At 34.0% G+C, this 27,776-nt stretch overlaps 1 protein-coding gene across 1 annotated transcript; it reads right to left on the bottom strand.

Moving 5' to 3' along the window:
- Positions 1-592: 592 nt before the first annotated feature.
- LOC127831383 (uncharacterized) lies at positions 593-22,915 on the bottom strand. Its single transcript, XM_052356375.1, has 2 exons — positions 21,876-22,915; positions 593-733 (listed from the first exon to the last, which is right to left on the bottom strand). The coding sequence occupies exons 1-2, from the start codon at positions 22,840-22,842 to the stop codon at positions 723-725; spliced, it is 978 nt and encodes a 325-aa protein (XP_052212335.1). The 5' UTR covers positions 22,843-22,915; the 3' UTR covers positions 593-722.
- Between the last annotated feature and the right edge of the window lie 4,861 nt (positions 22,916-27,776).

Below are 27,776 nucleotides of genomic sequence, written 5' to 3'. Positions count from 1 at the left end.
TCACTAGGACAGGATAATTTTTTTGCGCCTGAGCACAACGTCAGCATGTTGTGCTCAGGTGAGCTAATAACACGGGACACCTGTATAGCATAGTGTATGTGAACGCCTAAATATTTGTATACCTGCTAATTCTTTACGCCGTAAAGAAGGACTTGCATTGCCTGTCATGAGTTTGTCCTCCATCCACAGCTGCAAGGAATTTCTCTGATACTGATGCAGACGTCTTTTATCATCAGGAAAGAGCTTTCTTAGGGACAACTGTTTACCGTGCTCTGGTACTGACGTGTGTTTTCTCTAACATCACCTAAGGGTGGCATTGCTTTAGAATTGTAAAGTTTTGGTAAGTTGTCCTCACTTTGGGTTAAGTCTTTTGAACGATATGCTGTCCTGCTGCCATACAGACGAAAATCATCGTAAATCCTATCATACAACACATGCTTGTTGCTCTGGTCTGTCCCTGGGCTCCGATGGCCCCTAATTCTGGCCACATTCAGTGGAATACTGTAGCGGTATTTATGCCGCTCACTATCCATGGTTTCTGATCTTTTCATAATGATGAACGCCTTCGAAATGATTGCACAATTAACAACTCCTAAATGGACATGTTAATCCACTTTGTTCCTTTTAGATTTGTGTAAATTTTTTGTTGATTTTCTGATGACCACTGACATTACTTTTTCTTCAAAGTTCAATAACTGCATGTTTGAGGTAGTCAGCAGAGCTCAGTATCTGTCTTAAGATTTTTATTGTAAACATTATATTAAAATCCAATGTTTGACAACACATTTCATATGATTACTGAACAATCCTAAATTTACATCTCAATTTTTACATTAATTGAGTCATTTAGTTTTATATGATATTTGGCAACACGCTTTATCAAATCTTCACCATGCACATCATAAAAATCATCTTTTATAAAGAATAAATGAAGGTTACATGCACCTGATTATAATATTCAAACTGTATTGTGTGCATTTGGAATAAGATATCAAAATTGCAATTAACATCATTTTGGTGATTTTCTCACACAAAAACTGTTCTTTTGTAATATTTTGTCTACCCTTTTAAAACAATAAGCACTTTTCCTTAACATTTTCATTAAAAGTGTTTGTTTTATTTGTCGTCATGCATGCATGGACACATTGGTATTTTATTGGGATTATTAAATGACAAACATGCTTACTATTTTGCAGTAAAATCAATTTAAAAACATGTATATGCAGGTGGATAATTTATTTACGAATGTGTGATTTCTATTAAATACAACAAGTAAAACTGCATATAAAATATTGTTGAAAAACACAGCTTATTCCAAGACTTATGTCATATTCCAACTTCACATAATACAGTGTTAATATTATTTTCCTTTTAAAATCACTAAACCAAGAACCAATTCTGAAGTATGCGATGCCAAGATTAAACTCTGATATGTTCTCATGTCAAAATGCAAATCAGGACAAGTGTGAGAGAATTACTCTGTATACAGGAATCCCGTAAATGTACATAACTGTCAAGTAAATGTATACCCAATTGTATAAAAACATCCATCTAACATCGCAATCCAGAAGAGCAATAAAATTAACCAACTTCCTTTTGTTAACTTTTTTTTTACGTTATGCATGCCTCAGCATTAATGCTCATTGCCAAACTGCACTTTTAAATTCTTACACTTAAAGACAAGCCCAATTTGACTTGCTGATAATAAACACAGTGAATCAAAGAACACAGATATGCATTATGTGACACTCTTCAAAGTTCCATCTGATACCTTTATTACTTCACAGACCTCTACAATCAACAAATCAAAGCAAAGAGGCTGGTGCGTTGTCACCATGGTTTGAGCATTATAATTTGATAATAAACAAAATCAATGTTTTTGCCGAAAAGAGCGATAAAGTGGCACACTTCTTGAGTACATTTCAACCCATGCGCATTGCACGTTTTTTACGCATTAAAAAAACAGTGGAGCGATACAGGGCCATCATGGCCCTCTTGTTGTAGCATGCAACTAGATAAACCATGATCACTTTCTATACTGCTAAATCACGCCAATTTGTTACTATTTAACTGTCTTCAATTAGTACTGCTGTAAAAACTGAAGGTTGAGCAAATTTGAACAAAATCAGACCTTTTTCATTGAAATAAAACAACCCTCAAATCCTATTCAATTCTGGATTTAAATTAGTTTAACATGTGCCTGTCAAATGGATAAGCACATAGGCCGCAAAAGGTAGCAGTTTTAGATAGTTATTTTAAATGGAACTGAAAGGCAAAATAGCTCACAGATTCAAATATCAATATTTGGTGATCTTTTTCAAGATGTGATAAAAATGTTTACCTCTTAAATATTTTTCATTTTTAATTAAACCCAAATACATCACTAACTGTCTTTACGATCAAACAGATTGTTAACTAGATAACTAAGGAAGCTCAGTAAGCAAAGACTTGAATTGTACAATCGATAAAGAAAATATAGTAAGTGGCATATCTTAGGTAGTTTTCCTAAAGGAATGCATATAACCCCTTTCCACGTATATATTAATCAAGTGGCAAAAACATATCAAATAAGCTGTAAATATGCCTTGTTGAACACTTTTTTCATAACCTCAAAACCCATTATACAGCAAACAAAAAGAAATTGGAGATTGTTAAAATAGCATGGAAAAAATCCACAGAAAAAATGTTAAATTTCTTGTGTCAAATTCAACCAACTCACTGTGTAAATCATGTTTGATATATTTCATGAATTGCTTCAAATTGCTGTTTGTTAAACAGTACATAAAAGTGTTGATTACGCATCTATACAAAAAAAATAGAGCTTTAATACTGACTAATTTATGTGAATGTTAATCATGTTGCAAGTCATCACTGAAGCATTTCTTTATTAACGCCTGAGCACAATGTTAGCATTTTGTGGTCCAAGTTGAGCTAATAAAAAGTTACCCAGGACACCTGTATAGTTATAAAAACCTATATATTTGTATACCTGTTAATTCTTTACGGCGTAAAGAAGGACTTGCATTGCCTGTCATGAGTTTGTCCTCCATCCACAGGTGCAACGAATTTCTCTGATGCTGGTGCTGACGTCTTTTATAACTAGTGAAGTGCACTCTACTGTTTTCCATCCTCTGGTTCCTCTCTGTGTTTTCTCTGACATCACCTGAGGGTGGGGTTGCTTCAGAATTGTAAACTTTTGGTAAATTGTCCTCACTTTGGGTTAAATCAGAATTGTAAACATTTGGTACATTGTCCTCACTTTGGGTTAAATCTTTTGCAAGATTTGATGATCTGCTTCCATATTGATGTAAATCATTGTAGATCCTATCATACAGCACATGCTTGTGGCTCTGGCTTATCCTTGGGGTATGGCCCCTAATTCTGGCCACATTTAGTTGAATACTGTAGCGGTATTTAAGCGGCTCACTATCAATGGCTTCTGATCTTTTCATGATGACGACCGCCTTCAAAATGATCACAAAATTACCATCTCCTACACATAAATGTTTTAATAATCCACTTTGTTTTATTATTTTTATTAAACTTTGTTTTGATTTTGTGAGCACCACTCATAATTTTTTACCACAAAGTTTTGTTAATTGTTTGAGGTAATGCAAAGCTCGCTATCTCTTGTATGAGTTTTATTGATGTCATATTCCAACTTCACATAACACAGTGTTAAAATATTAAAACCCTTCAAAAGTGATACAGAGCAAAGAACAAAATCTGAAGTATACCACATTTAACTCTGATATTCTCATGTCAAAATGTAAATCTGGACAAGAGTGAGAGGATTTATTCCAGATTCTGGATTCCCTATACGCATGCAATTGTAAAGTAAATGTTAACCCTATTGTATAATTGTATTAAACATCCATGAATTACCTTACTTGAAATCCTGTATAGAGCAATTAAATTAACCAACTTCCATTTGTTAATTTTGTTTAAGTTATGCATGCCACAGCTGATGAGCATTTATAAGGCCTGTTGCCAAACTGTACTTTTAAATTCTTATTTCTTATTTATTTCTTCTTTAAATATTTATAAAAACAAGCCTAGTTTGGCTTGCTGATAATAAACACAGTGAATCAAAGAACACAGATAACCATTACTGTAAAACCATTAAATTTCGTGTGGTACGAATTTTCGTGGATTTCGTTGCTCCGCTGAACCAAGAATTCAAGTACCAACGATTATTTATACATTTTTAATCCGAAAACATTTTGAAAGAGACATTATTGATTGAGATATGCTAGTTAATACAATATGTTGTTTTCTTGATAAGTGTTTGGGTAATAATACTTTTTAAATCAAGCACGGTATTTAAACTGTACATTAACTATTGTTCTCTTTTACGTGACGTCGTCAAATTAACAGTTTGCAGATTTATCACATATGAATTAGTGCCAATTAAAGTTATAAGACACATAACGGTTCACACACGTGTATTTTGAGGACCTTATTACTCAATTGTTACTACAAGGGGACCAACTGCGCTGAAAAGTGCAAATATTGTCTAAACAACATTGATGACAATTAGCGAGCGGGGACACAAGTGTGCCACTTTATCGCTCTTTTCGGCAATTATCAGCTACACTTTCATGCTTTAGTGCACATTAACCTCAAGTCTTGCTGTCAACACAGATTAGCTGATTATGCTTCATTATTACTCTGGTAGTTTTAGTAAAAGTTTAATTATTATGAAGGTCAGTCTTCCCCGAACATTTGAAATCTACTAAATTACGTATAAACGAATTAGTAGTTTTTTTATTTGCAATCCACGAAATAACGTGTCAACGAATTAGTTGTTTTTTTATTAAACCACGAAATTTCATACCGACGAATTTCTAAACGTTTACAGTATGTGACACTCTTCAGAGTCCCCTCTGATACCTTTATTACTTCACAGACCTGCGTATATATAATCAACAACTGTTGTCAGACAAATCAAAGCAAAGAGGCTGGGGCGCTGTCATCATGGTTCGAGCAATACAATTTGATAATAAACAAAATCAATGTTTACCATATTTGGAAACAGATACAATAAACAGGAAGCATACTTTTGTTGGATTGGACTGAAGGGATTGTATTTCTTCCAAAACCTCATACACAGATATATATAGTCCAAAATTCAATTAAGAACACTCAGAATTCATTAAAATTTTACACCCAATTTTCTGTCTCCTTATTGATCACTGAATAATGAAGTAATTAGGATTGCAGACTTCCTCCAGACTTAAAAGAAGGTGATCAAATCTATTAATCAATCCAGACAACAAATTTGATTGCGCGACATTCTTATAATTTGCCTCTCATTTTTGTAGCACGCAGCTAGATCAACAATGATCACTTTCTATACTCCTAAATCACAGCCAATTATAAGGTACTATTTAACTATCTTCAATTAGTACTGCTGTAAAAACTGAAGATTGAGCAAATTTGAACAAAATCAAACCCTTTTCATTGAAATAAAACAACACTCAAATCCTATTCAACTCTCAGATTTAAAATAATTTAACATGTGCCTGTCAAATAGATAATTGCACCCAGGCCACCAAAGGTAGCAATTTTAGATAATTAATTATTTTAAATGGAAATGAAAGGCGAAGGTCACAGATTCAAATGTCAATATTTGGTGATCTTTTTCAAGATATGATAATAATTTTTATCTCTTTTTTCATTCATTTTTTCATTTTTAATTAAACCTAAATACATCACTAACTGTCTTTACAATCAAACATATTGATAACTAGATAACTAAGGAAGTTTAGTAAGCAAGGAATTGAATTTGTACAAGCGATAAAGAAAACATAGTAAGTGACATATCTAAGGTTACGTTTTCCTAAAGAAATGCATATAACCCCTTTTCCCACACCGGTATATATTAATCAAGTGGCAATAACAGATCAAATAAGCTGTAAAAATTGTTAAAATAGCATGGAAAAAAATCCACAGAATAAAAAATGTTTCATTTCATGTGTCAAATTCAACCAACTGTGTAAATAATCTTTTATATAAGTCATGTTAAACCATTCAGAAAATACTTTATCAAAGTGCAGTTGATTAAAAAATAATAATAATTAATTAGCAAAAGTTTCCATATAAATACAATACAAACACATATCACAATGTACTTTCTCTTTTTTTTTGCAACAAATTTGCTCAATATTTTTAGAGTCGATGCTCAAGAACATCTAAAACATTTTATGCTCTCCACATCCTTGTGTCAAATCTCGATAACAACATAACCAATGAACTGGACAGGGTCACAATTTTAAACACCAATCATTATTTAACCTAATTCTATGGTTTTGCCCCACAGATGGTGTAAAACAGGATTCGTGATATACCACAAACACTTCATGGACAGTCCATATGTCCATCGGTAAAGGTTTCCCTCCACAATAAAATGGCAAAATGTCTCATGGTGGGCATAAACAAGGTCATAATAGCCAATTTCAGAGATGAAATTAAGTTTATACCATGACAATACAAATTGAGACATTCATTCAAGCAAGGCAAATAAAATCATCTGTACATATAAGCATTCTGACAAAGTTTCTTGAAGATTGAGCAAAAATGTGGCCCCTCCAATAGTGACAACAAGCCAAAATATGATTTTGGATGATGCACACAGCACAGTTGCCAACGCCAGACATAGGATGATCAGAAAAGCTCATATTGAGATTCTAACAAGAGCTGTGTTTGTGAAAACAATGGCCCCACCCATATATTTGACCTTTGACCTTGAATGACTTTTAACCTTGAAGGATGACCTTGACCTTTCACCACTCAAAATTTGCAGCTCCATGAGATACACATGCATGCTAAATATCAAGTTGCTATCTTCAATATTTGATCTTTGACCTTGAAGGATGACCTCGACCTTTCACCACTTAAAATGTGCAGCTCCATGAGATACACACACATGCCAAATACATTTGTATCAAGTTGCTATCTTCAATATTGCAAAAGTTAAAGTTTTGGGATAGACACACACATTCAATGACAGACAGACACACACATAAAATGCCAGACAGACACACACATACAATGACAGACAGACACACAGGTCAAAAACAATATACCCCCGATCATTTGATCTAGGAACTGTAGCCTGTTGTGCATAGAATGCAATATATTTAAATTTACAAATAAAAATTCTTTACTAAGTTGGTGGTCATAGTAAAACATAATAACAAAAGTAGTTTAATTGCTACAAATTGCTGTTTGTTAAACAGTACATTAAAGTGTTGATTTAGCATGACCTAAAAGAAAAAATAGAGCTTTAATACTGGCTAATTTATGTGAATGTGAATCATGTTGCAAGTCATCACTGAAGCATTTCTTTATTAACGCCTGAGCACAATGTTAGCATTTTGTGGTCCAAGTTGAGCTAATTAAAAGATACCTGGAACACCTGTATTATATAGTTATAAAAACCTATATATTTGTATACCTGCTAATTCTTTACAGCGTAAAGAGGGACTTGCATTGCCTGTCATGAGTTTGTCCTCCATCCACAGCTGCAACGAATTTCTCTGATGCTGATGCAGACGTCTTTTATAATCAGTGAAGTGCACTCTACTGTTTTCCATCCTCTGGTTCCTCTCTGTGTTTTCTCTGACATCACCTGAGGGTGGGGTTGCTTCAGAATTGTAAACTTTTGGTAAATTGTCCTCACTTAGGGTTAAATCAGAATTGTAAACATTTGGTAAATTGTCCTCACTTTGGGTTAAATCTTTTGCAAGATTTGATGTTCTGCTGCCATATTGATGTAAATCATTGTAGATCCTATCATACAACACATGCTTGTGGCCCTGGTCTGTCCCTGGGCTCCGATGGCCTCTCATTCTGGCCACATTCAGTGGAATACTGTATCTGTATTTAAGTGGCTCGTAATCCATGGTTTCTGATCTTTTCATCATAATGATCACAAAATTTATTACTACCAAATGGACATGTTAATCCACTTTGTATAATTAGTTTTTGTAAACTTTATTTTTCTGTTGACAATTTATTACTTCTTTCCGCAAAGTTCAGCTGATAAAAGTGATTGTTTTAATATTTTCTTTACTGTATTTTTAAACATTAAAGGAAACAGTTTTATTTCATCTGGATTATTAAATAAAAAATGCATACAAGTTTGCGGTAAAATCAATTAAAATACATGTTTATATTATGCAGTTGGATAATTTACTTAAAATTTATCAAAACTAACAAATACAACATATACAACTGCAAATAAGGCATTATTGAAAAAAAGTTTATTCAAAGATTAATGTCGCATTCCAACTTCACATAAAACAGTGTTTATAATATTATTACTCTTCTAAAGTCAACACAAGAACAATACAAACTCTGAAGTATACATGCTCAATGCCTTGGCAAGATTAAACTCTGATGTTCTTGTGTCAAAATGCAGATCAGGACAATATACTCTGGATGCTGGAATTCCCTAACTGTATACAAATGTCAATTAAATGTAAACCAAATTGTATTAAACATCCATAAATTATCTCACTTGCAAATCCGGTAGAGGAATACAATTAATCAACTTCCATTTGTAAACTTTTTTAAAGTTATGATTGCCACAGCACTGATGCTTCAGTTGCCGAACGGCACTTAAATTCTGAGTTATAAAAATAAAAGACATTCCTAGTTTGCCTTGCTGATAATTAACACAGTGAATCAAAGAACACAGATAACCATTATGTGACAGTCTCTTCAAAGTTCCCTCTGATACCACCATGCTTAAAGCAATAAAATTTGATAATAAACAAAATTGATGTTTACCATATTTGGAAATGGATGCGATAAACAGGAAGCACACTTTTGTTGCATTGGAATGAAGGGATTATATTTCTTCCCAAACTTCATACACAAATATGGTCCAGAATTCCATTAAGAACACTCACAATTCATTAAAGTTCTACATCCAATAAATTCTGTCTCCTAAGTGGATCACTGAATGAGGAAGACATTAGGTTTGAAGACTTCTTTCCCCCCAAAAAAGTGGAAAAATCTTTTTATCAATCTGATAATAAATTGCACGACATTCTTGTAATTTTGCCTCTAATTCTTGAAGCACGCAACTATAGATCCCCAATAATTACATACTAAACTCATAAATCACAACCTATAAGGTATTATTTAACTCTCACCACTAAGTACCACCTGTAAAAACTGAAGGTTGAGCAAATTTGAACAAAATCAGACCCTTTTCATTGAAATAAAACAACACTAAAATCTGATACAAATCTGGATTTAAATTAGTTTAACATGTGCCTGTCAAAGGGATAAGCACATAGGCCACAAAAGGTAGCAATTTTAGATAGTTATTTTAAATGGAACTGAAAGGCAAAATTGCTCACATATTTCAAATGTCAATATTTGGTGATCATTTTTAAGATATGACAATAATTTGTACCTTGTAATTAAATCCAAATGTGTCACTTACTGTCTATGACAATCAACCTAATCTTAAATCAGATAACTAAGAAAGCGAAGTATGAAAAGATTTGAATTCCTAAAAGCGATAACGAATAAGGTAGATTCACTTAAAAAATGCTTATTTCCACGTTTCACACATATATTAATCTGAAAGCAAAGTAGATCAAATAAGTCCTCAATATGCCCCTCTAAAAACGTTTTTCATAACCCCAAAACCCATTATTCAGCAAATAAAAAGTAATATGAAACTGTTAAATAGCATGAAAACAACAAACTAAATGTTTAATTTCAAGTGTCAGATGAAACTATAATTAATGTTTTATATAAGGCATGTATAATACCATTAAGTAAATACTTGAACAAAGTGCAGTTGTTTAACAAAAAATCCTTTTTTCCCCAAAAAGGAAAAGTTTCCATTAACAGAACAATACAAATACATATGAAAATGTACTTTTTCTTGGTGCTTTGCAACTAATTTGCTCTACATTTTTAAGAGTCACCTCTTAAGAACATCTTAACATTTAAATGGTCTGATTATGTCATTTTTACAGTTCGTGTATTTCACATCCTTGTGTCAAATCTAGTGAATAACAACAACATAATTGCAGTGCAGGACAGGATAACAAATGTACACAACCATTCATTATTTATATGTACAGTAGACTCTGCCAATACCAGACTCTCTGAATACCGGAACTCTCCCAATTCCGGACGGTTGGGCCAATCCCGTATTTTCTCCTTCTATTTCTTTGTTAAAAAATGTTGAATAAACCGAACTCTCTGAAAACCGGAAACCAGACGGGTATCTTCGTAAATTTTGTCATTTTCGACGTAAAATACATTGAGTATACCGGACGGTCTAAATTCTCAAGATGCCCGAGGCGTGAAAATAACAATACCTAGCCAGCACAGCGAGTGCGGTGTCACACATTTTGCTCGCGCAATTAGCGATAATCGGATTAAACATACCATAAAGGTGTCAAGTCATTACCGCGCTATGGGAGTCCGATTAAGTAATGTAAAACAAGCTGTGATTGTCTATAATAGACGTGCGGTAACACCAAAAAGTGATTGACTCGATCGTTTTATTAATTATTTATTATCACCTATGATAAACAATTTAATTAAAAAATTAATGCATGCCGTTGCGACGATCACTTTCTTGTGATCTTCTCGGGTATTTTAAAAGATCTTATAGCCATGTTTTTAACGCTGAAATGGTTGTTTGTTTGTTTGTCAGATAAACTGTTAGAGATATGACTGTTAAATATCCATCCATCTGTATGCAAATTCATTCATTGCAGTTTACTAATTTCGAATGGATTTTTGTGTGCTTTTAATCGATTAAAAACACATTTTTTAAGAATGCAATTAACATCATCAGTACCTGCGTACAGTTATCACATGGTACATGTAAATGTATATGGTTTGTTTTATTTTTATGTGATTCTGTACACAATGCATACCATGTATATTTCGGCAATATGCATACTCTTGGTAAACCGGAACTCTCTGAAAACCGGACAATCAGGCCGGTCCTGAGACCGTCCGGTTTACAGAGAATCTACTGTATTGGTTAGAGCAAACCATAATCAAAGCGCTCCAGGGTGTTAAACGGTATTCATGGTGTAAACTTAGCACTTCATAAGCACTCCTTATCCAGTGGTAAAGGTTTGATGTCTACAATAAAATGGCAACATGTCTCATGGTGGGCATAAACAAGGTAATAATAGCCAATTTCAGAGATGAAATTAAGTGTTCACCATGGCGATGCCAATTGGGTCATTCATACTGACCAATTTCACGCAAGGAAAAATCTGGGGCAGATCAAATGATGTGTCTAGATAAGCATTCTGATTAAGTTTCATCAATATTACGCAAAAAATGGTGGCATCTTGAGTGAAAACAAGCCAAAATAGCACAATGGCATTTTTAACATTGGACATAGAGCTATCATAATTTGCGCTGATATATCAGCTATGAATTGAGACTTGAAAAAGCTTAAGATAATGCTGGCAGTTGTGGGTAACTGTACCCTTAGGTGCATAGAATGGAACATTTTTAAAATTACAAATGTAAATTCTGTCAAAAATGGTGGTCAAAGTAAAAAATAAACAAGAGATGTGTTTGTCAGTAACACAATGACCCCTAATGTGCCGCTTTGATACATGGTTTTTGACCTTTGTCCTTGAAGGATGATCTTGACCTTGACCTTTTACCACTCAAAATGTGCAGCTCCATGAGATACACATGCATGCCAAATATCAAGATGCTATGTAAAGAGACATAGAAGTTATGAGCATTTTTCGAAACCTAAATGCGAAACCTAAATGCAAAGTGTGACGGAAGGACAGACGAACGGATGGTCCGATCACTTTAGCCCTCCTTCGGGCGCATAAAAAAGCAAAGATTGTTGAATTTATTGTTACAACACACTGTTTGATAGTAACTATGTATTACACTTGATGTTAAATAATCAAAGCGCTGACAGGGTTGAAAGCCTGTTGGCTAGATTCAGGGAAGTTTCTGCTGAAGTAAATGTTCAAGGAACAGTTGACCATACATGCCATAAATTTTCAGACCAATTCCGGGACATTGAGCGCAATTTTCCGGGATATTTGCCGATTTTCCGGGAAATGTATACATATAGCGATATATATAGATATAATGCATTTTTGGTACGCATTTTTTTCACATCGTAAATTGCCAAGTTTGAAAGCCTAAGTTCGAAAGCCTATCTGAAATAGACTTGATCTATTTATGTCAAATGAAACATTACTCAACTTGCGTAAAACACTTGCTCAATTAACCGTTAAACTCCTACTCCGTTCTCTGTAAAGCTGGGTTCCCACTGCCGATCAGATCAACTCGATCAAGCCCGTCCAAGCCATCGGGTACTGGTCTGGTTCGGTCGGCATGAGTGATCGGGGGCGGTCGGGTAGGTCGGCATTGGTCGGGCTCCCTACCCGATATTTTTTGACATGTCAAAAAATATCGAGTAGCGGTCGAGTAGGAAATGGATCGAGAAGCGCTCGGGAAGTGGTCTTGTATTAGTCAAGTATAAGATCGAGTTGATCGTGAAGCAATCGAGTGGGGATCGGATTGACATCTTTTACACGATCTGTACCCGATCCGCTCGACCTCTACCCGAGTAATTTTAGATTGCAACACGATCCACTTGACCTCTATTCGAGTTGATGTACAGATTTACTAGACTGCTACCCTACGGCTACTCAACCGTACACGACCATGTCCCGATTGCTATTCGACAAGAGGTCGAGAAGAAGTCGTGTATACCCGTTTTAGTCGAGCTTGGTCGGGTTTGGTCGGGAAATTTCAATGATCGGGATGATCGAGTTGATCGGATCGGCAGTGGGAACCCACCTGAAAAGATTCGAAGGCGGATCTATGCATGTGCTATTATTTAATTGTACGATTGCCATTGAGGAACAAACACACGATTGGTTTGGCATGTTGATTGCTAGACTGCTAGACAAACGAAGCCAAATTTTTTCGGCCAGAAATTCGTCGCTTTATGGCTTCAGTCAGGTAGCGGCTTTCCTTTGATGACGTCAAACTGTCAATTCACACAGAGTGCAAATTTTCGGAAGACTATAACTGATTCTTTGTTTACAATTCCAGAAAAAAACACTTGCTAACATTGAACTGTGGATTAAATTATCAAAATAAAGCAAAAGTGAAGTTGAAAAATATTTTTAAATTAATTCGTGTCAGTTCAAATAAGACGTTTTGCAAACATTACCTGCTTTTAATTTTTCACTCAACAATGTTGGACTTCAGATGTGTGAACAACTCCTTTGCCCTTACGCAAAGGGAAATTATAACGTAGTATATTAAAGCCAATTAACAACCACATTAAACAATGCAGCCTTTTTGTTTGACTGCCAACGTGAGACAATCGATATGATAACAGGACCCCTGTTAATTGATCGATTTTGGCACATAGCGTAGGTAGGCATTGCCATGGAGACGCTGTGGATTAGTGGGAACACAGATTCGAGGTGCAGTTAAGCCTCAGATAAGGTACATGTATATATGGATTTTGTAAAATCCGGGACATTTGACAGATTTCCGTGACTGCGGCACATGTTCTTTATTTCTTGGACAATCCCGGACAATCTGGGACGTATGGCATGTATGCGGTTGACTAATTAAAATCTAAATGGGTATCAAAAAGAAAAATGTTCATTTAATGATAAATACAAATAAATGAAAAAAGAAGTGATGCTATAGCAATACATGCTATATCAATCCAAAAATCAGAAACACTTATCATGGCAGCTTGGTTATTTGCGACCAAGTACCGTAAATGCCCAGATGTAAATGTCATTTCTGATTGGTTTATTAATGCTATGTTTTAATTTGGAGCAAACATAGTTCCCTTCAGATCTGTCCGTAGTTTGTTTATTGAAATAAAAAAGTGAATGTTTCTCATAACTATTACGGGCCCCTTCGAGATTTTGTACTGAGTGGTAATTAACATTATCATTACATCATCATTTTTTATGAGAATGAACAACATTTTCATTTAAACAGAAGGGAACAAGTTGTTGCTTCTGTTGTTGTTTTTGTTATATTTACAGACCACATTACTTACGCAAAATATAACAGTCTAACCTGCCAGTAAAGACCACTCGAGGCATGTGGTCTTTGTGGTTTTTGTTAACAGATGGTCTTTATTCACAGGATCGATTGAAACTTTGCAAAAATGCTACTAGAGTAGGAGTTTAGCAGGTACCTTATATATGTATGTGCTCTATAATTAAATTATTAAATACTAATGCATGAATAATGTAACAAGAGCTCTGGGCTTCGAAAACAAAAGCCCTCCCCTAATACGGCCTTGACACAGGATTTTTTGCAACAAAACTGACCATTAGATTTAATCTTATCATTTAAGTGTGACTTAGCCACTTAAATAAGTTTTTAGTTGACACAGCATTATGCACTTCTGATCATCATTACAGTAAATGGATTGAGAATATTATAGTATAATAACTAGGGGTCATCTAGTATCGAGCCAATCGGTCAATTCGTTGAAGAATTATTGATCAGATATGATTTTCACACTTATTGTGAAAGTGACCTTGACCTTTGACCTAGTGACCCAAATATCAATAGGGGTCATCTACTGTTTAGGGTCAATGCACACGGGAAGTATCAAGCCAATCTGTGAATGAGTTATTGATCGTAACGATTTTACACTTAGTGTGACAGTGACCTTGAATTTCAATGGAGGCCCTCTACTCTCCAACGCCAACGAACATAGAAAGTATCAAGCAAATCGGTCCCTCCATTCACAAGTTATTGATCGGAAACAATTTTCACTCTTAGTGTGACAGTGATCTTGACCTTTGACCTTGTGACCCCAATTTCAATAGGGGTCATCTACTGGCAAAGGCCAATGCACATGGGAAGTATCTAGCCAATTGGTCAACCTGTTCACAAGTTATTGATCAGAAATGAATAAGTCCACCGATAGACTGACATCCAGCAAACAATATACCCCCTCTTCTTCAAAGCGGGGCATAATAAAGGATTGAAAACACAGTTTGTTTTATATTATTTATTATTTTCATTTCCTTTTGTCTATTATTTATTTGCCTAACATACTAATCACCTTAACACGGTCTTCCAATGTCAAGAACTAACACAGCTATAATGGTTAACTGACAATTTATTTATCTATAACCTATTCATGTCTTATCACAGAGAAATTTATAAAGGAATGAATATCACAATGTTTATATGTAATTCGCATTGTAATTGTAACAAAACTGTAAATTTCCTCAATGTGTTGTAGTAAGCTCCAAACTTTTTGTGATATTTTCGGCAATTAGTATGGCAATTAGTACATTTATTGCGAGCCACTAAAATAAAAAGGCAACTTCTTACACTTTCAACAAACTGTCAAATTCATTTTTTTTTTAAAGCAGGAAGCTTCAAATTAGCGATGTGTGTTAAATATACAAACAAGAAACCGTCGGAGACGGGTGATGCTCTCCAAAGTTTTTTTTTGTCACAATATTGCACTATATATTCAGATAAAAGGAAACGTCTTGAGGGGCATAACTTTGGACAAATAATACGATGGATGGTTTAGCAACTTAAAAATTTCAAAGGGCCATAACTCTCTAAATAAATAATCTAACCAGAACCCACAAATAACATGTGCATCTCCTCAAGGTAGTTAAGCTTCCCAGAAAGCTTCATTGAATTCCAGTCAGTTGTTGGGGAGAAATAGCCCGGACAATAATTGCACTATATGTACAGTTTATAGAAAATTTCAAAGGGCCATAACTCTGTAAAAAAATCATCCGACCATAACCAGCTGATAATATGCACATCTCCTGTTGGTAGTGAAGCTTCCCATAAAGTTTCATTGAATTCCCGTAATAAGTTGCTGAGAAATAGCTCGGACAAGAATTGCACTATATGTACAATGGAAAATTTCAAAGGGCCATAACTCTGTGAAAAAACATCCGACGAGAACCGGCTGATAATAAGCACATCTCCTCTTGGTAGTGAAGCTTCCCATAAAGTTTCATTGAATTCCAGTCATTAGTTGCTGAGAAATAGCCCGGACAAGAATTGCACTATATGTACAATGGAAAATTTCAAAGGGCCATAACTCTGTGAAAAATCATCCGATGAGAACCGGCTGATAATATGCACATCTCCTCTTGGAAGTGAAGCTTCCCATAAAGTTTCATTGAAGTCCAGTCATTAGTTGCTGAGAAATAGCCCGGACAAGAATTGCACTATATGTACACTTAATGGAAATTTTCAAAGGGCCATAACTCTGTGAAAAATCATCCGACCAGAACTGGCTGATAATATGCACATCTCCTTTTGGTAGTGAAGCTTCCCATAAAGTTTCATTGAATTCCAGTCATTAGTTTCTGAGAAATAGCCCGGACAAGAATTGCAATATATGTACAGTTAATGGAAAATTTCAAAGGGCCATTACTCTGTGAAAAATCATCCGACCAGAACCCGCTGATAATATGCACATCTCCTCTTGGTAGTGAAGCTTCCCATAAAGTTTCATTGAATTCCGGTCATTAGTTTCTGAGAAATAGCCCGGACAAAATTTTTGCATGAACAGACACACGGAAACATGCACACACGGAAACACGGACGGACAGACGAAGCGGCGACTATATGCTACCCCCAAAATAAATTTTGGGGGAGCATAAAAACTGCAAGCTATCAAGTTCAGGAAACTGTCACTTGTAAATATCTCCATAGCGACCGGCACATGCATTAGTAAGATGTTTATCATGGGACTATCGCAGCATCATGGCGGCTATTGTTTTATTGAAAGTTGTTATTTGCAGATAAAATGTACAGTGAAATTGTTCTGGGGGAAATCAATGTGGCCTTTATGGACATATAAATTTCAAATAATATGCAACATAAATTTATTTTGCAGATTAAAATAAAAATAAAACTTCACCTCCTCTTTTGCGGTCCCAAATCAAAAGTTAAATGTTACAAAAGTTAACAATATTACAGCCTTAAAAAAATCGCCAGTCTTCTGCAAGAAGCAAGAAAATAACTTAATCCGTTAAAACTATTTTAGTAATGTATCCGATTAATAAATACATTGAATACTATGTTATTGTAACATTAAATACGATGAGATTCACCTTCAAGTTGTTAAAAAAACGTAACTAAGTATGCCTAAAATGTTAGGAACAGATTTATTGGATTGATGGCATCCAGAGCTCCAGATAAGATGCGTATCTGCGTATTTACGCAATGAAAAATTAACAAAAACGCATTAAAAATCGGCCCAGCACATAACATTACGCAATACAATTGGTACGTAATTTTAATTGATTAAAGTGCGTAACCAGTTACACCAATAATCCAGTAGATTTTTTAGTGTAAGTAAGAATCAAAAGTTAGTCGATCAAAATAAGCTTGTAATAAAAAATGGCGGCCAACCATGTTTGTGGATAAAAAAAGGGACGTTTAAGCGACCAGCGGCTCTTGCGGAAATATTTTAAAGAAAGTCTGTTCATATCATCATTTTAAATTGATTATGTTTGTATTTATTAATATTAATAACAAATAATAACATTTCTAGATTAAAAATGCCATGTATTATAAATGTCAGTTTTCTATGGAAATGGAAAATACCCCTCAATATTCCTAAATACCCTTTATGGCTAAAACAAAGGAGTAAAATACGCTTTAATAATAATACCAGATGGTAAAATACCCTTAGACCAAATCTTTATCTGGAGCTCTGATGGCATCTATAAAACAAGTCGTTCAATTTGATAATTTGATTTAAATCTCGTTCCCATAAATGTTTTTAAGGGAAATGTTCTCAGATTTTCACATAATTTCAAATGTCATTGAATATGCAAACAAATCGATAATGTTTTTAATAGTCCCCCGGCGAAATGTTGTTCATGATTTCACGAACACTTCAAGCCAATCAAGAACTGTTCATGAACGGTTCTGAAAAAGTTCCTGAGCTTGGTTCATGAACTTTTGGACATGAACTGTTCTTAAGACATGTTCATGAACTGTTTATGAATTATTGTTGAACATTTCAAAGTTCATGAACAGTTCTTCATCTAACCATAAATACTTAGTGATGAACATTTCATGCACAAGTATTTCTAATGACTTTTCTGAGACAGACTTTAAGGATCCATCATGAATAATTCATGAATTCCTTTGTGCTAGATGTTTCATACATATTTTTGAAAGTAATATTGAAATGTCTAGCATACAAATCTTGTAGATTTGTGAAACCTGTGAAGTTAGTATGAATATGCATAGTACTTTCACCACTGAAAGTTAGAGTTCTTGACCTGTTCTAGAGAATTTTAAGAACATTTGTACAAGAACTGTTCAAGAACTGCCTTCAGGAACACTTCAATAACTTTTTAAGGACCTTTTCTGTTCTTGAATTATTCTTAAACTATTCTTGAACACTTTAAGAACTTTTTTGAACAACATGTTTCCTTCTGATGTTCTTAAACAGGTCTACACAATGTTTTTGAACGTATGATGGACTTTTTAAGAATCCAATATGTTCTTAAAAGGATCTGTCATTGTTCTTGGAAGACTTAAAAGACAAGTTTAAGAACGTTTTAAGGACATCTTATTTCAAGAACAGTTTAAGATGATATCAAGAACTCAATGTACATTGCATTGCTGTTTTTACAAAGAAATTATATTGTGTGCACAGGAAGTTGAAACGGAAGGCACATGGTTTATGTTATATTTGAAAATGTAAGTCTTTAATAAATTACCGGCTGAACTGATCAGCCATTGGTTCCATTTCAAGTTCTTTGGCACTGTAAGTGTAACCATTTCAGGGAAACCATTGATTAGTAAATGATTCTTGAACTGAAAATGAGACTATTCATAATCTTTTCAATACATGAATTATTCATGAACATTTAGTGCAAAGTTGTATTATGAAATTTAAAGAGTATTATCAAACCACTTGTATCTCAGTTATTAGTGTTATATTTAAATTATTGTTATATGTTGCTATCAATATGTTAAGTGCTAATACAAGACTTGTTTCTTCTTACCCTGACCTGTTTGTTGAGCTTTTAACACTTATGATAACCTTTGCATAAATTGACAAATTCTTGTTCATGAATAGTTCATGAACACTTCATGCCACCTCAGTTCATGAACTCTTGAAGAACTATGGTTCATGAACTTCTCACTTACAGTTCGTGAACAGAAAATGAGCCATTGAAAAATAGAAGGAAAATGTTCATGAACTGTTCGTGAACAGCAAAACCCTGAAGAATTTTTCAAGAATTGTGTTGTTCATGAACTGTTCAAGAACACTTCATGCCATTGATGTTCATGAATAGTTCATGAACATTTCATGCCATAATGGTTCAAGAATAGTTCATGAACACTTCATGCCACACAGGTTCAAGAATAGTTCATGAACACTTCATGCCATAAGGGTTCAAGAATAGTTCATGAACACTTCATGCCATTAGGTTTCAAGAATATTTCATGAACACTTCATGCCATTAGTGTTCATGAACAGTTCATGAACTAAAATTTCAAGAACTTTTCACAGACGTGGCTCATTTTCTGTTCACGAACTATTCGTGAACAGTTCATGAACTCAGTTCACGAACAGTTCATGAACTGTTCACGAATTATTCGTGAACTGCAGAACAACATTTCGCAGGGGTCGTAACTAATTTTAACAGAAAGAAAAAGATTGAACTTAAAAAGCCTGCAGTCACCAGAGGATTCATACCCAAACATTCTATTATGTAAAGTTGGAAAACAACATTAATTCTAGAATGGACTGTTTCAGCTTCATTTGCTTGGTTTTTACCATGCAAATGTCACTGGTCATAAAAACAACAATTAAAGCAGGGTTTTTTTTTAGAAAAAGGGGAAGACGCTGGACGCTGGGTAAAAGGGGAAAATGGAGCGCGAAAGAAACATATTTGGGGGGAAAAAAACCCTGTTCATTTCAATGTCTATAACTCACCTACAAACTTCAGGGTTTTTTTTTTTAGAAAAAGAGGCATGTCTCTGACCTTTTTGTTCTTAAACACATGAACAAGTATGATATTAAAGTCAAAGTCCTAAATAAAGTTGCAGGTGTAGATCTAATAATGGGAAATGTTTTCAACTGGGGCCGGGGAACGATGTCAATATTATGATTTCAATTTCATGATGAATGGGTTGACGATCTAGATCTGCTACAGTATTGGAAGGGAAAGTTGCGGCAGCTGCCGATTGTCTACTTTCACTTTCACAATAATCTGACAGTATTAATCGATGTTGATTACATGTACCTTTCGAATCCTGCTGGGTTTCAACGGTTTTTGATGATTCATTCTTAAAAAATGCGTCAACGCAATTAATATTTTCTGAGTCCGAACGTTTTATTTTGTTCGTGTATGAATGCCAATTGTGAGACTTTTTTCTGTTTTAACGTTTATATTTTGGCTTTCACATAACCAGGATGAAAATTCGACTGGTTTCCGGTAATTAATTGACAAAACACCCTTCTCGCGCAAGACCGGAATCCAGTAAAATAGTCACATGATTTATACGATTAGTTGCCCGGTTTCCATGACGTAATTTAAGAGCTATATATAGAACCACTGGGATTCCCAGATTTGAGCGTTCGTCGGGAGAGAGAGAGAGAGCGAGATCGTTGTACATGGTACAACTTGGATAAGTGTCGACTTCCCAAAAGAAAAAAAACATCTTTTTGAGGGTAAAATATTATATTTTGGTGAAAAATTATATTTTTGGAGGGGAAATTGTATTTTTAGGGGAAAAATTCTGGTAGGGGAAGACGCCGAACATCGGCGTCACTTTCTTAGTAAAAAAAAACCCTGTAAAGCCATAAATTATAGAGTAATCAATAAGAAATAGATGGACCATTACTCATGCACCGCATGGGCAAATCCCCTTTGCTCATGCAGGCATATGGGCAAACCCCCTTTGCTCATGCACTGTATGGGTAAACTCCCTTTGCTCATAAACATACGGCGCATGAGCAAAGGGGTTTTGCCCATGCGGTGTATGAGCAAAGGGAGCTTGCCCATACGGTGCTGAAACAGTCCATTCTAGAATTAATGTTGTATTCCAACTTTACATAATAGACTGTTCCCATGTCCTCCTGCAGTGTAAGCAGATGCCCTACCACTGTGCCACGCAGATTTTCATGTAAAGCAGCGAATCATAACAGTCCCCACGATATAATGTAAGTCAATGTCGGCAACTGCGAATTGTTCACTTCAATAAATGTCAATTATTTACCTAATAGATAATCTTTCAATTTCAATCAGTGTATAAAACAGTTATGAAAAATATTAACTTCATCTTTTCAATAAATACACTACGGACAGATTGGTAGGGCACTATTTTTTACAAATGAAAATAGACCCTTACATACACGTTCAGCCAAAAAAAAGTAACACCAGACACTAAAAATACCATGTGACTGCGAGACGTGTTTCTGATTTTTGACTCCAATAGTCTGTTGGCATACTGCCAAAAGACTAAAAGCAATTACAGTACATAAAAGTGTTGAATATTTAGCACTTAAAGGAACAAATAAAGCTGCAATATAATATAAAGTAGTGAAACTCCAGCTGCTGGAGCAGTATTGCATTCTCATTATATACAATTAGTTGGTCCTTTATTTAAGGCAAGTGACCAATTGCCAAAACAGTACGAAACAGCAGATTTAGAAAAATAAATCTGGGTTCACCGCCTTGGAACAGTCAATTCAAAGCATTATAAGCAATATAAGTATGTGAATGTGAATTAAGTGGCCAGTCATCACCGAAGCATTTCTTTATTTTTCTTATCGCCTCATAAAAATATAACTGCGTTAAAACATTAATAAGGACTTTCTGTATACTCACCGTCATTCTTTTTTTGACCATGTTCATGTCTGCCGTGAACACCAAAGCCATCCACTGCATCAAAGTCATCTGCGATGCCGGACCTTACGCCATCGTTTGAATCCATTCTCTGACGTCTCGATTGGAAGTAGTTCAGAAACTCATGTATGACATCTTCCAAAGTTACCGCAGTGGTTTTATCAATGTAATTGACTGCACCATGTTCATTTGCATTATTCACACCAGATAATTCACTCAATAAATTTGCATCGTCACCTGTATTTCTGGTTTTAATCAATTCATCGTACTGATAACAAAATGATGTTTTTTTGGTACCTTGACTTCTGGTTTCTACTGGTATGCAAGGATTAGAATTTTGCCCAATGTCATCACTGATGCAGTTCTGTACATCTGCATCCAGCTGTTTGCTTATAATAACACCTGTATCTTTTATTGCAATTAAATTTTCCTTTTGTCTCTTTCCACTCGAACACAAATTTTCACACGTATTCTCTGCAGATTTCAAGTGTGACCCTTGGTCATTCGATGTATATTCTGATGAAGGGCACTTTAATTCATTTTCAAATTCTTTTAGTTTATGAAAATACTCTCGCCTATTTAACTCTGTACTTAAAACGCTCTCTGTGTCAGAAATGAGGTCCACTTTGAAAAGATCTTTATTCCTTCCTGAAACACGCCCTAAAAACACACTTGCATTCAGGTGACCGTTTCTGGGTAGACTGTCATGATACCTCAAGAAATGGCCTTCACTCTCCATATCTACTGCCATGGTGTTGCCTGGCAATTCTGTGTTTGTATATTTAGGAAAGTCAGAGATTCTTGTCCCTAAGGTCCTAGTAACTTTTGCATCCACCTTAGTTGTGTTACTGCTGTCACATACATGTAGCTGGACATTTTGAAACCTAAATTCTTCAGTTCTTTTAAGCTGATGTTTTTTCTTGACTATGTGTACTTCTGTCATTGTCATCTAATTCTGGCATTGTTAAAGATAACTTCCATCAGAACTTTATACTTGAGTATTGTATGTGGCAGCTATTCTTGTCCATTTTTTATTCTGCAGCAGGTCACGGGACTACGTCAGTTTCCTTTTTCATTTCGGTTCTAAAACATACCAAATGAAAAGTTTCTATCAACCAGATGTCACAAAGGGTTAAAATCTGATATAAAGGATTAATTATGAGTACTCTAAACTTCATTTCCAATAAGATTCAATGTAAAGCAACTTACCATCAAGGCAGCTGTGTTAGTTTAAAATTAAACAAGAGTGCATTTCCCCAGTTTCATGTCCATTTATAGTTAGACCTCTTTAATTACTAACATTCTCTTTCATTATAAACATGTAACCAATTAACATCAGTGCACATATATAATCACAGATAATGCGAGTGTGAAATGAGTCTGAATTTAAATTGCAATCTGCATTCAGACTAAATAGACTTTAGGAACAATAACCCATTGAACTAATTGCCTTTCAGATGGATCTAGATACACTATCAGTTACATTTCTAATTGAATTATCAGCCTTAAATCCGTTTATACCAGCATGCAATTGAATCTAAAGCTTGTTTTAATTCAATGGAAAGAAAAACAAAACACTGATGTGTAAGGTGCAGTTCCAAAAAGTCTGAGTTTACATTATTTCATACTGGTTTCAGTAACACTACCGGTAATTCATATTTGAAGTTGTTTTTATATAGACAATACAATAATGTATGTGAAATGATCAATTAATTATTTTATCACATGTTGGGTTTTTATTATACACATAAATACTTAAAAATCAACAAATATTTTGTAAAATATTGCATAAAATAAAGTCAACCCTTAAAAAATCAGTGTTTCTTATAGCAATAGCAAAAATTTCAACGCTTAATGTGGTATTGTTACATAGATTTAACGAGATACAAATTTTCTCAGTTACGTTTTTGCATCACAATATATTCCATGTGAATTTCCCGCGATAATATCCGAACATTTACGAGCAAACGTAAGATGGGCTTCAGGCAGCATCTAGCGTTGAAATTTTGACTTTTGCCATAAGAAACACTGAGTTTTTAAGTTTTAACTTTATTTTTCGAAATATTTTACAAAATATTTGTTGATTTTAAGTGTTAATGGGCTTTTAAGCTTTTTCTAACTACAGTTATTTTAAGTGCCATCCCCTCAGAAGGCAAATATAAGCACATGTATGATGCACAAATATATACAAGTCATTAAATGTCAGGAGTTACAACTTATATTCAGTGATTCGAGTATTGCGTGCTATTTTATTTAAGTCTTTTAGATCTATTGTTTAAGATATATTTAATCAAACTTAAATAACCTGTTTTGCAACCAATAATTTTTTTACAGGTGGTAATATATTTTTTTAAAGATATTTCTTGTTAAATGTAAATGTAACTTAAAATATTAAATTAAACTTTGTTTTTAATATAAAGAAAACAATGAAGTTTTAAACATATAGAACTGATGTTTCAAATAGCATAAAACCAACTTAATAAGTTCTTCAAATAAAATTTTATTTCCGTGGGTTTCAATAAATCAGCAGTATACCCAACTTTCTGTAAATGGTTATTATATTGGGATTACCGGTATATTGGTAGACACATAATTGTTAATATGTTGTAAATGTATGTTTGTTTTGACCTTGCCTGATTTCTTCAATAATGTGTTCACAAACATATTTGTACTTACATTATTAGAAATATTTTATGACAAACAGGAATTTACTTATACTTGAAACAGTGTTAAAATTTGTCTTTAAAAGAATTATTGTTTAGATAAGTAATTTCAATAAAATAATCCCCTATTAATTATGTTATTGATACTTAATTCACATAACATTAATCAAGACACCTACATATATATGTGAGATAATATTGATTTAAATAAGAAACTAATATTTATATAATTTACCATTTTGATGAAGTACGCCTACTTTGAGAATAATACATCTCATAAGAAAATTGCAAACAAATGTCATATCACAATAAATAGCTACTTGATTACTCCTTTCCCACCAGCAGATGTTTCCTAATCACTTAAGAATATATCAGCAACAACTATGAGGAAATAGTTTGTAATTGAAGAAATATTGATTTATAACATACAAATTATCCGTATATTGCTCTAGTTCTTTGTATTTCTATCAAAGGAAATAAACACATAAAAATTGTACTTCATAATACAACCTGTTATTCAATAATTCATGTCACAGTCACCAAACACAGAAATTATTACATAAAACTCAGTCAAATTCATAAAACAGTTATAACAAAATTATTTCGTCTTTGTGTCATTGACCATTGATGACTTATTGATTTCACTTAATAAGATATTTAACAATATGTTGCGATGCTTTTGCCATGAGTCTATTGTGGAAAGAGATTTATTGCCAACTTTCTCATAAACTTGCAGTTATGATTCATTATTTCACAGTTTTGTAGGTAATTTGCTATGGTTGAGGAACACCCGTGTGTACAATTGAAAATGATTGTTCATTCTTGCTTTTACTTTTATTTAACCAAAAATATCCCTCCTGTTGTTCACAACTGACTTTGGGTTTTGACAATTGTATAAACAAACTTGTACAGTTATTATACACTTTTATGCATAGTTGACCAAGATCAATTTTTATCTAGATTTCTTATGAAAATGTATGCATGGAGAGAATTGAGCTCCAATGGAATTAAGCAAATTTTGTAAATAATATAATGAAAATTTACTGCATTTTTGCCTGTAAACTAATAAGTTGTTCAAACCAAATTGGACCAAAATAAATTTTTGTTTCAGGGATTTTTGTAAGACATGTATGCTAGATGACCTTTATGTCCTCTATATTTGTTTATATAGTCAATTCTCTATATTCAGCAGCTTGCCTAATGTTAATGACTTAGTTAGATTAAGTCTGCAAAATCACAACAATTGGACAAAATAATGCTAATTAAATATTGTCAACAGTTTTACTTGAAAAAAAACAGTGTTTGGCTGCAAATATTAAGTACTATATAATAAACTTGGATAATACTTTGCAAAATACATTCCATGTCAATAATTAAATGGTTTGATTGTAAGAAACTGATTTTGGTCATTTTTCGGCTTTTGTGAGGCTTTTCAAATACGTCCTGGCATTCAGGTTTATTTGGTACAAAAATGATAAAATAGGTTGAAAAATGCTTGGCAACCTGGTACAACTGAAAGCTTGGAGGTAGAATCAAAGGAGTTTGTCCTTTTGTATCGTTATTTTTTATTTACAATAAATGTTACTTCAATGATCAAGTTTTGTATGTAAAGTGTTACTTGCTTGAAACCCCAGGTTAAGATCATTAAATAAAAATTTAAGTTGACCAATCAACCTCAAAATGGAGAGGCGTCTTCCTAATTGACAGCTAACACCAAAATGGCTTCTTTGCCTATAGATTGCATATAGATTGATGCGATATTCCGGACGATTTTTATGGACCTTTTCACACAATATAACACTTGTAAAAGGGGTTTGTGTCATTTAGGTGTTATGCAAATGCAAAAATATACATTTATAGAGAACATCAGCTATTTATAACATTTTTTTTTCGGTACATTAAACACACTCTCAAACGCTTGCGCGCTTACCGAAATCGAACCTGTTACTGCGTGTAATGGTGGTATTAGCAATAAATTAACACTTCTACACCGGTATTTACCCATGTAATTTACAAAAATATTAACGAAACATTTTCCATCATGTATTTGACACGAAATATCGCTTTATAACTGGGATTTCGGTGAAGTTTCACGCGCTTTCTGACGCCGAGTGGGTACCTTAATCCCACATGTTATTACGTATAAGTGATATTAAAAATTAATAAAATTAAACATTGCTTATTGGACATTTATCAATCACTATAATTGAAAGTGCAAAATAACACAATCAGTTTGGTCATTGTCTGATATAAATTAGCGTTGTATGAAGGAAAATTCAGTCAGGCTACTTAATAAAGCTACCAGTATCAGACGCACGCGCGGGTACCGACTTCCCCAAGTTACTGCATTTATTGGTTATATCAGCAATAATAACTCTTATACAATGGCATTTATCGATACATTTTTATTAAAATAGTAACATACAATGGTTTTAAAATGTTTCTTACACACACAAAAACTTGATTTATAACGGTGATTTCGTTAAGTTACGCAAAGTGGGTACCAATATTCTCTATTATTTTACATGCACACGTGATATAATTCATACTAAATAATGCTAAGTTATTGCTTATATGACATTTCCAGTTTTTGAAATAAATTAATGTTCTATAAGGGGGATCTCGGTGCTGGAAATCTTTCTGGATACCTAATGTCAGAGTTACATAATCTCTTTTTACACCGTTTTGCCATATTTCATTTCGGGTTTTTTTTTTTAACAAAATAAACGAAACTCGTTAAAAAAAAGAGAACTAGGCATTCGATCTCCAAGTGTGGATAAAAAGCGTTCATTGGTTACACCACATGTCTGCATATGTGTAGATACCATTATTAAGATAAGATATCACGTGTCACCTTCTAATAACATGTATAATGACAATAAAGTGCATTACTATCAGAGTAATAAAACACAGCATGAATTAGGCTTCATGCTGGGTTTTACTTCTCTTAAAGTAATGCAGATGAACCTTGCTTCTATTAATCACCTAGTAACTGACAAAATTATTAACAACATTAAATATTATGTGATGATCAGATCGATAACATAAACTATTTTAATCTGCTAGTATATTCGATAATAAGAAATTGTAATTGTCTTTGACAGTGTTGACGTTCAGTTGTTCGTGGGGACGACCGCTTGCATTTATCCATCTCTTACACTTCTCAAGATCTCTTTTCAGCTTTGGAAACGATATAAATTCAATGCCACCAACTAATCTG

Source organism: Dreissena polymorpha, chromosome 5, assembly GCF_020536995.1.
Source record: "Dreissena polymorpha isolate Duluth1 chromosome 5, UMN_Dpol_1.0, whole genome shotgun sequence".
Taxonomy (NCBI): domain Eukaryota; kingdom Metazoa; phylum Mollusca; class Bivalvia; order Myida; family Dreissenidae; genus Dreissena; species Dreissena polymorpha.
Note: the sequence above shows the minus strand (reverse complement) of the source record. Positions and strands in the feature narration are given on the sequence as shown.